The sequence below is a fragment of the Gavia stellata genome, chromosome 2 (genome assembly GCF_030936135.1).
Source record: "Gavia stellata isolate bGavSte3 chromosome 2, bGavSte3.hap2, whole genome shotgun sequence".
Lineage (NCBI taxonomy): Eukaryota > Metazoa > Chordata > Aves > Gaviiformes > Gaviidae > Gavia > Gavia stellata.
Genome location: NC_082595.1, coordinates 34,713,233 through 34,725,966, shown reverse-complemented (window position 1 = coordinate 34,725,966; position 12,734 = coordinate 34,713,233). Strand labels below are relative to the sequence as shown.

The 12,734-nt window shown below is 41.0% G+C and overlaps 1 protein-coding gene across 2 annotated transcripts in view; it reads right to left on the bottom strand.

Annotated features, from left to right (window-relative positions):
* The window catches only part of RPS6KA2 (ribosomal protein S6 kinase A2), a 312,524-nt gene that overhangs the window by 35,329 nt on the left and 264,461 nt on the right, over positions 1-12,734 (bottom strand). For both annotated transcript variants that reach the window (XM_059835897.1, XM_059835896.1), the window contains 2 exons: positions 9,061-9,125; positions 201-303 (listed from right to left, as the gene is read on the bottom strand). In XM_059835897.1, coding sequence (XP_059691880.1) covers positions 201-303; positions 9,061-9,125 — 168 coding nt within the window. The remainder of the gene's footprint in view (positions 1-200; positions 304-9,060; positions 9,126-12,734) is intronic.

The following is a 12,734-nucleotide window of genomic DNA, read 5'->3' as shown; positions in this document are numbered from 1 at the left end:
CAAATTAATGTGAAGTTGGTGAAATGCTTATGAGCTGCTTTTTTTTTGCAAATGCAAAACAGTCTGCTTCCTGCTGGATATTGCAAAACCCAGTAATCCCACAGGTGATCAGACTTTTAGACCCTGTTGGAAATGGGATGGGAAGGAAGAATGAATTTACTCACTGAAAAGATGCATTACCCATGTGCCACCTTACTAACCTGTGGGGGTCCGAGATGTGAACTCTGGATCAAAATGAAAGGTGTCTTCTGGCCGTCCCACTGCGGGCTTGAAAGGTGGCTTGATTTCTTTCCTGTATAGTTTCTACAAGGAGAAGAACAGATCACTATCAACAACAATCTGTACACCTTCAGCATCTGCAGATAGGTTTCCCTGCTTTGTTTAGGGTGTCCTCTCTCAGCTCTGTGCCATCCTTGCAGGACAGACAAAATCCGTAACTCTGGCTCCTGCTTGACTGGTGGGCTTAAAACCTGTGCCCTGGGTGGTCCCTGCACTTTTTAGTTACCAGAATCCGGAATATAAACACAGATGTTTCTGGTAAAAATTTAGCCTGTGGACTGGCACAATATGCCAGCTGAGGCACCTGGAAGTTCACTGGTCTGAATGGCAGGACCGGAACGTGCAATGGTAACACCAGGAAACTGTGCATGGGTGACTTCAGCAGTGCAGCAATGGCAACGAGCACGAGGAACCGCCAGGAAGCGGTGGCTGTTTTAGCATTCTTTCTTTCTTGAGAACTAGCAATGTGTTTGACACTCTGCCAGACTGAGCTGAGCAACAGGCCCGGCTGCCTGGTGCTCACAGCCTAAACATGAGACTTGTTCTTTTGGCATATCTGGTAAAAGGGAAGGGGCTCACAGCTGAGGATTAGATGAAATTCCCATCAGAGGACATTAGGAAGAAAGCACTGCGGATGGGTGGGGAACCATGTTGAAGGCCTAAATGTGGCTTGAGCAGAGGAGCAAAACCAAGGAAGAACATAACAAGCGAGGAAGGTATATAACAGGTAAGCACTGCTAGGTGTGTGAGTTTGTTCTGGAGCGTGAGGGGACACATAGGAGATCACATAAGTATCAGTCACCATAAATGCATACTAATACACTGCCTTTATTACCAGGGACTTGGCAGCCTCTTTACTCATGTTTAGCGATCTTTAAGAAATTGCTCCGCTGTGCTCCTTTGCAAGCATTCATACACACGCATGCACACACACTCTGGGAGATGAACAAACTGAGGTGCAGCATGGATGGCTCTGACCCAAAGCCTACAGAGGTTAATGTAAAGAGTCCTATTGATTTCGGCGACCTTTGCATCACCTCTGCTTGGACTGGCCAAAACCAAACACCATACCGATGGCGGCATGGAGAACAGAGCTCCAGTTTGACTCCCTGCCCCACGTTTCAGTCCCTAGACTGCACTCCCTTTCTAGCAATGCTTTTGTTCTCAGGTTTCAAAGGGTTGCATTAGTTGCCACAGAAAGCGCCCAATAATCAACATGGCTGAGCATAAATATAACATTTCATTCAAACTTTCAAGTCATGATAAGACCTGGAGAGTTCAATTTTACGACTGTTTTTACTGTAATATGTATTTTCAGGTTAGCTCCTAAAACAACTTCATAATGAGCTGATTTTTCAAAATATTTAATGGAGATTAATACATGCTTCTCCAGCTCTTTGAATGCAGGAAGATTCTTTTTAACTGTGGGTTTTGTGGTGAATTAACTTTTGTAATACAAAGCATGTGGTCAAACGTAAGATATATATACACATCATCATAATTTGAACTTGATTTTGCATAGATAAATAAAGGTTCTTGAAGCAGGACATCTTGTATCAGCATTAGCATAAAGCATATGTTTGTGGTTGAATTATGATTCCTTGGAAAAGTGGAATGGTGAGGCTGGAAATGACTCTGCAATAATTAACGTCCATTTCACCATAAAAAAGTTTCTGCTTGCATAAAACTGCTCCGTATCTTCTGAGAGAAAGAGAGATGAATAATTGCTGTGAGCCACAATGGAAAGCCAGTCTTCCAAATAATTAAAAGCCAGGAAGTGTCACTCATCAACTGAAAAGTATCAACCTAGTAATTAACATACATTTTTTTCTGTCTGCATAGAACTTTAAAAGAGAATTCAGCACCTACTGAAGGTGTTTCTGTAGCTAGGATTTCACCTTGAGAAAGCTATTTGCTTCCAGCTTCCCTTTATTTGTCTTAATTCACAACTGCAGTCTTTCTACTGCAGAAAGCAACATGGTCACACACATGCTTCCTCCTTGAATTAAATGCACCCCTCATCCTGTGAGGTCCAAAAATTGGAACACATTTTAGAGTTGTACATCATTTGGAAACTGCACTCTCTTGATTATCGTAACCATATTCTCCCTGGCCTCTTAATTTCTCCCCCCATCTGTAGTTTCTTAAGTGCTGTTGGAGCTACATTTGTATTTTGAATCCCTAACCCACATCCTCCACTGCTAGCGACGGATTTAAGATTCATCATGAGTCACACGCCACCTAAAGATGTGTAATCACAACTCCACTTGCTGGGAGGGGATGGAAACAAAGAAGTTGCTTGTGCGAGTGAAAGGCACCTCCTCTGAGCGCAACCCGGATGACTCCCTTTTCCATTTCATTTTCCGCTTGTGATAAAAATTATTTCTGGTGTTTCTGGCGAGACAACTAGCAATAGCAAAAGGTAAACTGCCTAAAACACTTTTTCTTCCCCAAGCTCTTGAATTGGGTAACTAAATGAAATCTTTGAGGAACAAGAACAAGCAGAGTAGTGTCATCTGTGAGCTTTCCCATCCCACACTGGCTCCAGTTCTCCGAGTGAGCCACTGCAACCAAAGCCAATTCACTGAAGCAAACTAAACCACAGGGCAGCCCAACACAGTTAAATATGAAGACTTGCTGCAGGCAGAATGCTTCTTCCTTAAAAAACCCGCATCCTGTAGACTGCAGAACACAACGTGACACAAGCTGATCTAATAAAACAGTAAGAATCACAGCCATTGTTTTCTATACACACAGAGAACAAATCTCTTCCTGGAGGATTTGAGATACTTCTGAATTTTCCAAGAATATTTCAAATTTTAGGTGAAATGTATTAACCTATTATCTCTTACCATGGTCCAAAAATTATTTGGGGCTGATGGATTGCCTTGATCTCTTCCAACAGAAATCAACCAGAGTGGCAAATGACATAGCAAGTTAAGTTTCAAATCTTGTCTTTGACCATTTCTATCAGGGTGTCACATAACTTCTGGTAAAGTTTAAACAGTTATCTACATCCCAAGTCATGGTAATCCTGGCTCTGTATGCAGAAGTCACTGGGAGTTCCACCACCTATTTTAATGGGAACAGGGTCCCAGTTGTCCCAGTTTAAATCCCAGTTTTCATATCCAAATTATTATTTTGGGGCATTTTATCAGGCATTCAAAAGAAACTTTGGATATGTTAGTGCTAACGAGTATTTAAATTTCAGGTTGGGTGCTTAAGATATGTGTGTTATTTTGCATGGGTATAAGAAGCTGAAGACTTTTTTTTGCTTCCATATTCCTTCCACATCCGTAAAGGAGACATGTATTCCTTAGCCCTTAACATTTCATTGAGAATGAAATTTCCCTCTCTTTCCCAGTAAAGAATAACCCCCCCACATCCCACCTCCATTTTTTTAAACTGGCCACAGCATTGAGAAAAATGTGACTGTCAGGTATCAGGAAGCCCTGTGCATTATGCATGGCTGTTGTATCCAGAGGCTGTGTGGAGGGAATGCATAATCCACAGAATGAGGGCAATGAACTCCAAGGTGTGAAAGTGTTGATTTAGATATTCGCACCTGGATACATATCCATGCTTCTGTCTACTTATCAATCCCTCAGTTCCTTCTGAGACTTTGCTAATCAGTACCTTCAGATTAATAAGTACCTATGAATTAACTAGAACACAGTTCAACAGCAGTTTGAGAAACTATGAGCTTCTATCAACTTCCTTTCTGATTTGGGACAACCCCCTTTTTTTTGAAATAACTGATTTTCTCCCAGGTCCCAATGACCTTTTCTTAATATTTGTTGCCAGATCCCTGATATGAGCTTCATCTGAACACCTCCTCAGCTGGGACTCAAGTAATATACCAGGGAGACTAGTAACAAAATGCTGTGACATGCAGCTGTCTCTTGTTATTTGTAAGAAGTTAGCTTTTAATCTTTAAAAAAATGTACATGTGCCTGGCAAATAACAAGAAAAAGAAAATGGTTTAATTTAATTAAAAAACATTTAGCAATTTCCTCAACTGAGTTTCTTTGATGAAGAATTGAATTATTTCTTAGACACCTTCTAGAAATAGAAAGATGCTACCCTCCACAGTGATGTACTTGTAGTGTGAGAATAAACTCCCTTGATACATATACCTGTCATGGAAAATTCAATAAGTAGACAAAAGGATGAACTACCTTCCAAAATGTTTGTCCTCTCCTAGATTAATGGCTGAACGTTATTGCCTGCAAATGATAAAAAAGCTAGCAGAATTCAGACCTTGGGATCAATTTTTGCTGTTGGTAAAATCTGCAATTAAATAATTCAGATGTTCAGTTTAGTTTGATCTCTGATTAATATTGAAGGAAATAGAACTTGAGCCCACTTTCTTCCCACTCCTTCCCTCAGCTGTATTTGACAGTTCATTTTCCAGCATGTCATTTGCTGTAGTTCCAATTTAGCCTGTCATCGAAACAAAAACTACTGTTTATAGCCCACTCCTCCGACTGCAGTCTGCAAAAAGGGATTTCATTTTTCATTTTCAATGAAAAGCCAGAAATTTTTTATGCATGACCTGGAAAGAAGAAACAGTAGTAAAAATATCAGGAACCAGACTGTGCTTTCTCAGAGCCACTGACTGAAATTATCTGAGGTCAACTCGGTTTAGGTCTGCTTGTCTTAGGGAGAAAAGGGGGTGCAAGGGTAGTAGGTAGGTAAAACTCAGAAGGAGCTCGACATCCAATCTCCTTCCTGTGAATCCCAACCTTGATCATGAAAGACAGTCCATTCATTTAACAAAGGATCTATTGAGTTTGTGTCACAGTGCCTATTAAATGCCTTAGAGCATTAAGACTGTTATTTGCAGAAACCGTCTATTTTTCACGCTGGGAAGTGGGAATTTAGGGTTTTGTTACTCGGTGACACTAGCTGTAAAGATGAGACTCATACAGAGATTAGCTCATGCCACAATTTAAGTTTGGGCATAAAAACTTTGTGTCAGATTGTCCACAGTTCATTTAGTGCTACTTACACACCAAAAGTTCAACTTAGGGTGGCTGGAGATTTGTACCGAAGAATGGCACCCTGGAACATGGGAATGACATAAAGCAGCAGTGGGAAAGGACGGGAGGAGGACTGTCATTCTCTAGCCACACTCATGTTTTCCAGGATTGCACCTATTGCAGTGGTCATATGCTATCAGCACTGCTGTGCTTGGCATCAGCATCTGCAGCATCATAACAAGGGGCTTTTTTACACTGCGTATGTTGTTTCCACTGTGTTCACCGCCTTCATCCAAACCAGACACTGTCTGATTGTGTCTGTTTGAAGACAGTGAAAGATGGGAAACAAGTGGGAAATGGCTGCTCCAACAGGTAAACACTTCAGTGATAGAAACAATAACCAAGCCCCAATCCAAACCCAAAGGGAACAGCTCTGACAGTACTCTGACGTGAGGATCCGCTTTATACATTCCTATCTGCAATTCTAATGATTTCATCACTGTGATATCTGGACTTGACACACAACTTGGAAGGAAGCAGCTAACTCTCATTTCTGCTTTGAATCTCTTTTAAACTGCGATGAAGCAACTTGGCGGTTTGTTCTTGGTTATCACGTCACTCTTGTAGGAAAAAACTTGCTTAAAAAAAGACCTGTTTCGCACTGGGTTTCTAGAAGACACTAACCCATTCTGACCCTTCGTGATAAGGGGGCTCTTGGTGGAGGAACATTTTCCTACAGTTGCTGAAAGTTTCTGTGCTGTCAGTTGCAGCAGTCCTGTCTATCATAGCTGCCAAGGTAGTTCAGAAGCTCTCCAAGAGAGCTTGCCTCTTGCTGTCCAAGGTCTTTATATTACCAAGGTATAAAATAAATCAACATTCATGTCCTGCCCCTACAATGTTTTTTGCTGACTGCCTGCAAATTGATATGAGAGATTCTATATATGTGATGGAAGAACAAAATGAGGGCATCAGGGACTCTTTTTCCTGCAGTACAGAGATCAGCACTAAACATCTGGGCCTGATCCATTTCTGTTCTCTGACCCTGCTCTGTTTCTGTCCATGGAGAACATGTTAACAGTTGGTTGGATGATCATTGTAAGGCAAGGTCCTGGCTTCAGTTCAGGGCCAGGCTGGCTCACACCACTCTGAAATGCATACAATACTGCTGCTGTAACTAGATAAGCCTCCCAAGATCTCCATAAGTGATAGTAAAATTAGGATTCAGTGAGAAAATATATTACAAAGATGATGGCTGATAAGTGTAATAATGATCCATCTGTCTCCAAGAGAGTACAATAAACACTAATTATGTTGTATTAAAACGGGTCTTTACAGCTACATTTTAAAGCAAAGTTAGAGGGCTAGATAAGACATCAAAGGGTAATTAAATCCACCTTCCTCTCTAGCTCCAAGTCATGTTCAAGCATACCTAGCCTCTTCGTGGTAGATATTTCCTTAACCCGTCCATAAGAACTTTTTCAAATGATGGAGAACTGTACAATTTCCTTAGGACAGGCATCAAATTGTTCCTGAAAGAACTGAGCTTGAAACAATCATCAAATATCATGAGAGAAGGTGGTCTTGAGGAGTCTCACACTCTGGAACTGACTTTGCTGAATACTTTTCCCAGATGCAGAGCCTTATTTCTCTGTGATGTTACTGAGCTGTTCCACTAGCAAACAGAAGAAGGAGAAACCCTCTTACTGCTCCAGTACGCCTTATCACGTTAATATGTATGTACCTGACCTGTATTTTGATTGCAAAGCTGAGGACTGTGGAAATATCAAAGGAAAATGGAAAATAATAATAATAAAGAACCCAACTCTTCAGGAGTCTCTATTTTTTCTTTTCACTTACAATGTTTCACTTCACAATGTCTTCATAAATGTAAAGTCTTTAGACAGAATCTCATGATTAGTAAGAAGCAGAAGAGGAAACAGAATCTAGACTCCAGAACATGTGTAATGGGACTAAAAGTCAGCTGGGCCATAAAGGAAAATCTCAAACTCCACTTTCATTGATCATCTCTTAACATGCTTATGAGTCATGCCAACCCTTCAACATGCAATTCAAGTTAGATTAATGAGTTTTTCCAAAATAAATGATTCTGTGGGCCTTTCAAAGGCCACCTGGTCACCACAAAATGTACTTTCACAGAGGAATTAGCTTTACTGTAAAGCCCTGGGCAGCGGTTTGAGAATGGCTGTGTCACACACATTCACGCTGTTTTACCAGAATTTATAGTGAGAACTACATCAATGTGACCTGTTACACTAGCATTCATGAGTGAATTCAGATCAAATATTAAAAAGACATAACAATACCACAACACAGGTCAGATAAAATTAAACTAGAAAATTCTAGAGGATGTGGCAAACAGGAGCTTTTATGCACTGGCAGATGTCCAGATCAAGAATGAAAAGTGTTTGCCTCCAGGTTTGTCTAAAAATAAGTCGATTTGAACAAATATGACGCTGAAAATGTGAGAAGGTTTAACCTGTTGCCAGTCTAAATGGAATACTTAGCTAATCTCTATCGCCAGCTTTATGAGCTGTAGCTGATAGCAATAAAATAAATCCTTGTTTACCATTCTGTTAATCATGTCCGACGTCTTATTTCAGCCGTGTTACATTTGATCAAATGTTTGCTGTTCCAATTTTGAGTGCTGATGTTAAATTAATGACTCACCTCACTAAAACATCAACCACTTGTAAGAGGAGTTGCTGTTTCCTGTTCTGGCTGGTTGACTTGTATACTCAGTGATGTAAAATCACTCTTCTGAAAATCTATCTATGTTGTGCTTTTCTGTAGCCCCCATCCCAATGTAATGGAAGGGCCAGATCCTGTCCTATGGTCACTTAGGCCAAAAGTGACAAGAAGGAGTTAAAAAAGCTATCCTGTTGGAAGAGTTATGATTCCCCCAGCATAAAGTCACAACCTGCTGTACAGCCTGCTGTACCAGCTCTACGGATACCCAGACAGTCCCAGTAGCACCACGCTGTGTTTGGGAAAAGGGTGCACCTGGAGGTCTTGGAGATGTCGGCAGATGTGTAAGAGCAGACCTGGGGCTGCTCTGAATAATTCCAAGGGAGAAAAGGATTCCTGAATGTCCCTGATATCAGAAAGAATAAAACTAGCATTTAGTCCAGCTTGCCTGACCCAAAAGAAGGGACAAGTGAGAAGGGACAAGTATTTCAATACGGAACATAAAAGCAGAAAGATGTAGGGACCTAGAGTATCAGACCACTTCCCTCTGGATTATCTATTTCAAGCTCAGTACTTTGGCTCTGTTTTCTTTTGCAATTGAAATATTACAGGAATTCTTTCGCTCATTTTCACTCCAGTCCAGCTCCCACAATCAATGCATCATGTTTATTAGAGCTGAATGTGGAAATTACTCTGCAGAACACTGCAAATAGCCTCAGGTAGTACTGTGATAAGCCAGACCATCCGACAAAACAGAGACAAGCAGTTAAAGAAAACTGGCAATGCTGAAAGCAGCTTTCTATTTCTTTCATTTGTAGGTATGTGAACAAATGTATATACATAATCCTAGAATCACAGAATCATTTAGGTTGGAAAAGACTTTTAAGATCATCGAGTCCAACCGTAAACCTAACACTGCCAAATATGTATGCAAAAGACATAGGCACCCACTTAAAAGGCTCTAGCTCCTGGGTTCTTTATGTTAGAGTTCACTTAATCTTTTTTCTAAGCATGGCAGTTTGTCTTCAAAAGTTTAGCTGAGAAAAATAACAAAAAAAAAAAAAAAAAAAAAAAAAAATGCTGCTCCACTTACGTTCCAGTCTATAGTAACAAAGAAAGGGTGACGTTTAATTTCTTCCACTCCATCGAATCCAGCACCTGACAAGAGAATGAAAGAATCAAAATGAAGTCCTGCTTATAAGAGTGCTGCATGACATCTCTTCTCCAGCCTTCCTCCCCATCCCCTCTTTTCTTCTGACAAAGTCAGAGTCACCATCTAGACATTTCTTCCAGTCAAGAACCCCTGAACACTACAACTGCCATAAAAGTATAAACTACCATAAATACAGACAAGGGCACTTCATTAATGAAAATCTGATGGCTGAGGGTTTTTTACTTTTCTGTAATTGAGGCTGTTGCCAAGACTGAATAGCTGTTCTCTTTGGGCTTCAGGCAAGATGTGGGATTTCAGCCGCAGCAGAGCGCACGCACCAGCGAGGCCAGGAGAGGCCCCAAGATGTCCTGATACTATGGCAAGGCTACTGCTGCTCCCTGCCACCAGCAGCAGCTATTCTATCCGCACCAACTTTCAACTCTTGTCTAATTACCCCTTCTCCATGGGCAGGGAAAGCTGCAGTACAAATAAGTTCTGACTCAAAATACCAAAAGGCTCCAAATGATTCGAGGTAAGCCAGGGTTTCAGGATCCCCCTTTTCAAATTTGCAATCTTCAAATTTGCATGAGTACCAAAATCATTACTCTCAGTGGTATGTTTCCTTCACTGTTAAATTTCTGTTACATTACTCTATAGGAAATTTAGGGAAACTCTTCTGAGATCTGTTAATGAATCTAATTCCTTCATTACTTTTGCCTTATGCCTTCACTGAAGACTGCCTTTTTTATTCCTTTAGTTGAATTTATTTGCTTCAGTGCCATTGCAAAAACCAACAGGTGCTCAGTAATAATTAAGCAACTGTCAGAGATGATTTATAGCATGCCATTTTTGGGGTTCATTTGACTTTATTAATAACACCTTTCATTTTCCAGTAAGAGAAATAACATCTGGAAGCAAAGGCTATGCATTGCAATTTTGGAATCAGTTCCTGAACGGTACCCAGCACTTCTTTACAAGGATGCTGAGCATCCTTAATTCCCAAAAGGACTTGGGATTCATCAGCACCTTGCAAAAGGCACTCAGCACCTCAGAGGACTCTGCTTTTTATATGCGGTATTTGTACTTTCTGAAGATCAACATTACAAACAGCTTTAGAAAGGTTTTGTAAAATGTGACATCTGCTCTCCTTATGTACAAGACATTATTGATGTTTGCCAAAACGCACTGATCAGGAACGGCTTCCTACAGCCTGCTTAACATTCACTGATGAATGGATACAAAAAGCAAACACTTTGTGAACATAACAGGCAGGATTGTCTGTCAGGCCTGCTGGATAGTAACACAAGAGGATTGTTCTTCTGATTACTTCCCCATCCTGGTAATCTTACAATATAGACAAATGTAAGTGACACACATGAGGATAAACAATCCTAGCCCGCCATACAAAATTATGTTCTTGGAGGTGATCATCCCCCCTCAGGAGTGAGGTCTTTGAGTCGTGACAGACAGTTCTAGGGAAACACAACATGAAACCAAATCTTAAAAAGAGAAAAGAGGACAAAAGGGAGAACATCATCATGCCCCTCTCTAAGTCTGCTGCATACCTACAACTTGTGTGTGGAATGTAGTTGACACCCTCACCTATAAAAGGGTATATTTATTGAATGTAGGAAAAATCAAAGAAGGGCAACAAGGAATGGTATGGAATTATTGACTTTTCAACCTGGAAACAGATGACTGAGGGAGTATATGATAGAGATCTAAAAAGTCATGATTATTTGGAATGAGGGGCTAGGGATTAACTCTTCCACATCCTTTCCAGAACAAGAATATAGGTCATTAAATGATGCTAGCAGGAATCAGATTCAGAAAAACCTGGAGATGTTTCCTCAGGCAAAAGATAGTTGTGTGACATGGAATTCCTTGGAAAAAATTATGTGGATGCAAAATATTTATATGGGTTCAGGGTGGACCAGAAAAGTATGTTGAAATTAAATCTATTGAAGATTACTTCATCAACAAACCACAAGAGGTTCAGGAAACCCCTTGCTTGAGCTTAAAGCAGGTGTAGACTGGAAGAGAATTTGGGTGAAGTGTCACATATGCTTACCCTGTTTTTACTCTTCCCTAGGCAGTTGTTTATGGCCCCTGGGTACTGAACAAGGAAATACTAAGACTTAGATAGTAATAAGACCTGTTCTATGTTTTCCTCAGCATTATTTTTCAATGCACAGTCTAAAGTCTGCACTAGATACCTTTGGCAGATTCATTCTGATTTTAGCAATGCCAACAGAAACATGAAACCAACACAGTTACTCTGAAGAGAATTACATTAAGCAACCCTTCAGAGAAGAAATATCTGTGAAAAATGTCTTGCATTCAGTGGTGGTGACTGGAAACTTTGTAATGTGCAGTAGTTGCTCTTTACTACATAAGGATGACACCCAAGTGCCAAACTGATTTCAAAGGACTAGTATAAATGCTACAGACATTGTAAGCTACTGGTAGCATTCCCTAGACTGGGGATAACTGCTGATGCATTCAATCTTCTCTGCTCTGTTCTTTCCCCACTGTTTCCTTTTTCCCTCTTTTGTAGGCTTATGGATACATCATTGTGTGATGGGAATGACCTGCCTTTTTCAGATGAGCCATTTGAAAGCCAAACTTTTTGCTACTGTTGTTGTTCTTTTTTACACAAAACCACAGAAATCGAAACCAAGGAAAAAGCCCACCCATAGCTACTTCTATCAGTGGAGCACTGCAGTGTGCAGTAAGGAATGCAGCATGCAGTTGACACAGGCATTTGTTTGAAAAACTACCATTTCCCACTTGGAGCCACTTCAGAGCTCTGGCACAAAGAGAATACGTTGTTAGGAGTGCCAGGGCTTGAATCCATCTCTGGTTAGTTTAACGTATTAAAAAGATTTAGGACAGTAATAGCCTAATTTTGCAAAGAGTGAAGGACTTCCAATTCCCAGCAGCTGATTTTACACCATGAAGAAAGTTCAGCGCTTCCCGCCGTTTTTATTCCCTGATCTTCCCTGCCATAAGTCCTGACGGTGTAGCCCACGGCTCCCTCTCAGGCTGTGTGCTGTGGCCGCAGGCAGCGGCATGTGGCCTGGTCCTCTCCTCAACTGGGGACAGCTCTGGGAGCCTGGAGGGGCAACCCTGACCCCTCTGCGGAAGTCCATGGGAGAGGTTAGGCACCGGTGCTTATGGTGGAGTCTTTCTGGATTTGCTCCGCACATTTCAGCCATTCATCTGCCATCTGCAAATCTATAGCGGTACTGGAAAGAGATGTGCTTTCATGAAGAAAAGAGAAGCACAGGAGTAACTGGAAAGTTCTGTTTCATGGGCATGGACATTTCTTGGCATAGAGATGGCTGTTTAGCAGACTGCTGAAGTGCAGCACATGATGGCACAGCACATGACTGCAAACTGTTCACCTTCCTCTAGGTTTCTGGATGTTTTTTTAACTTCATTTCAACTGCAATGTAGTAATCAAACCTATCTGTAAAGAATAATCAGCACAATCAAACATACTGCCTGCAAATATTCCTACACGCCATCCAGTCCCATGAGGGTCTGAGAAGATAAATAATGTTTTCAGATCGAATTGCCAGTTTAAACACATTATAGAGTGCAAGGTTTTA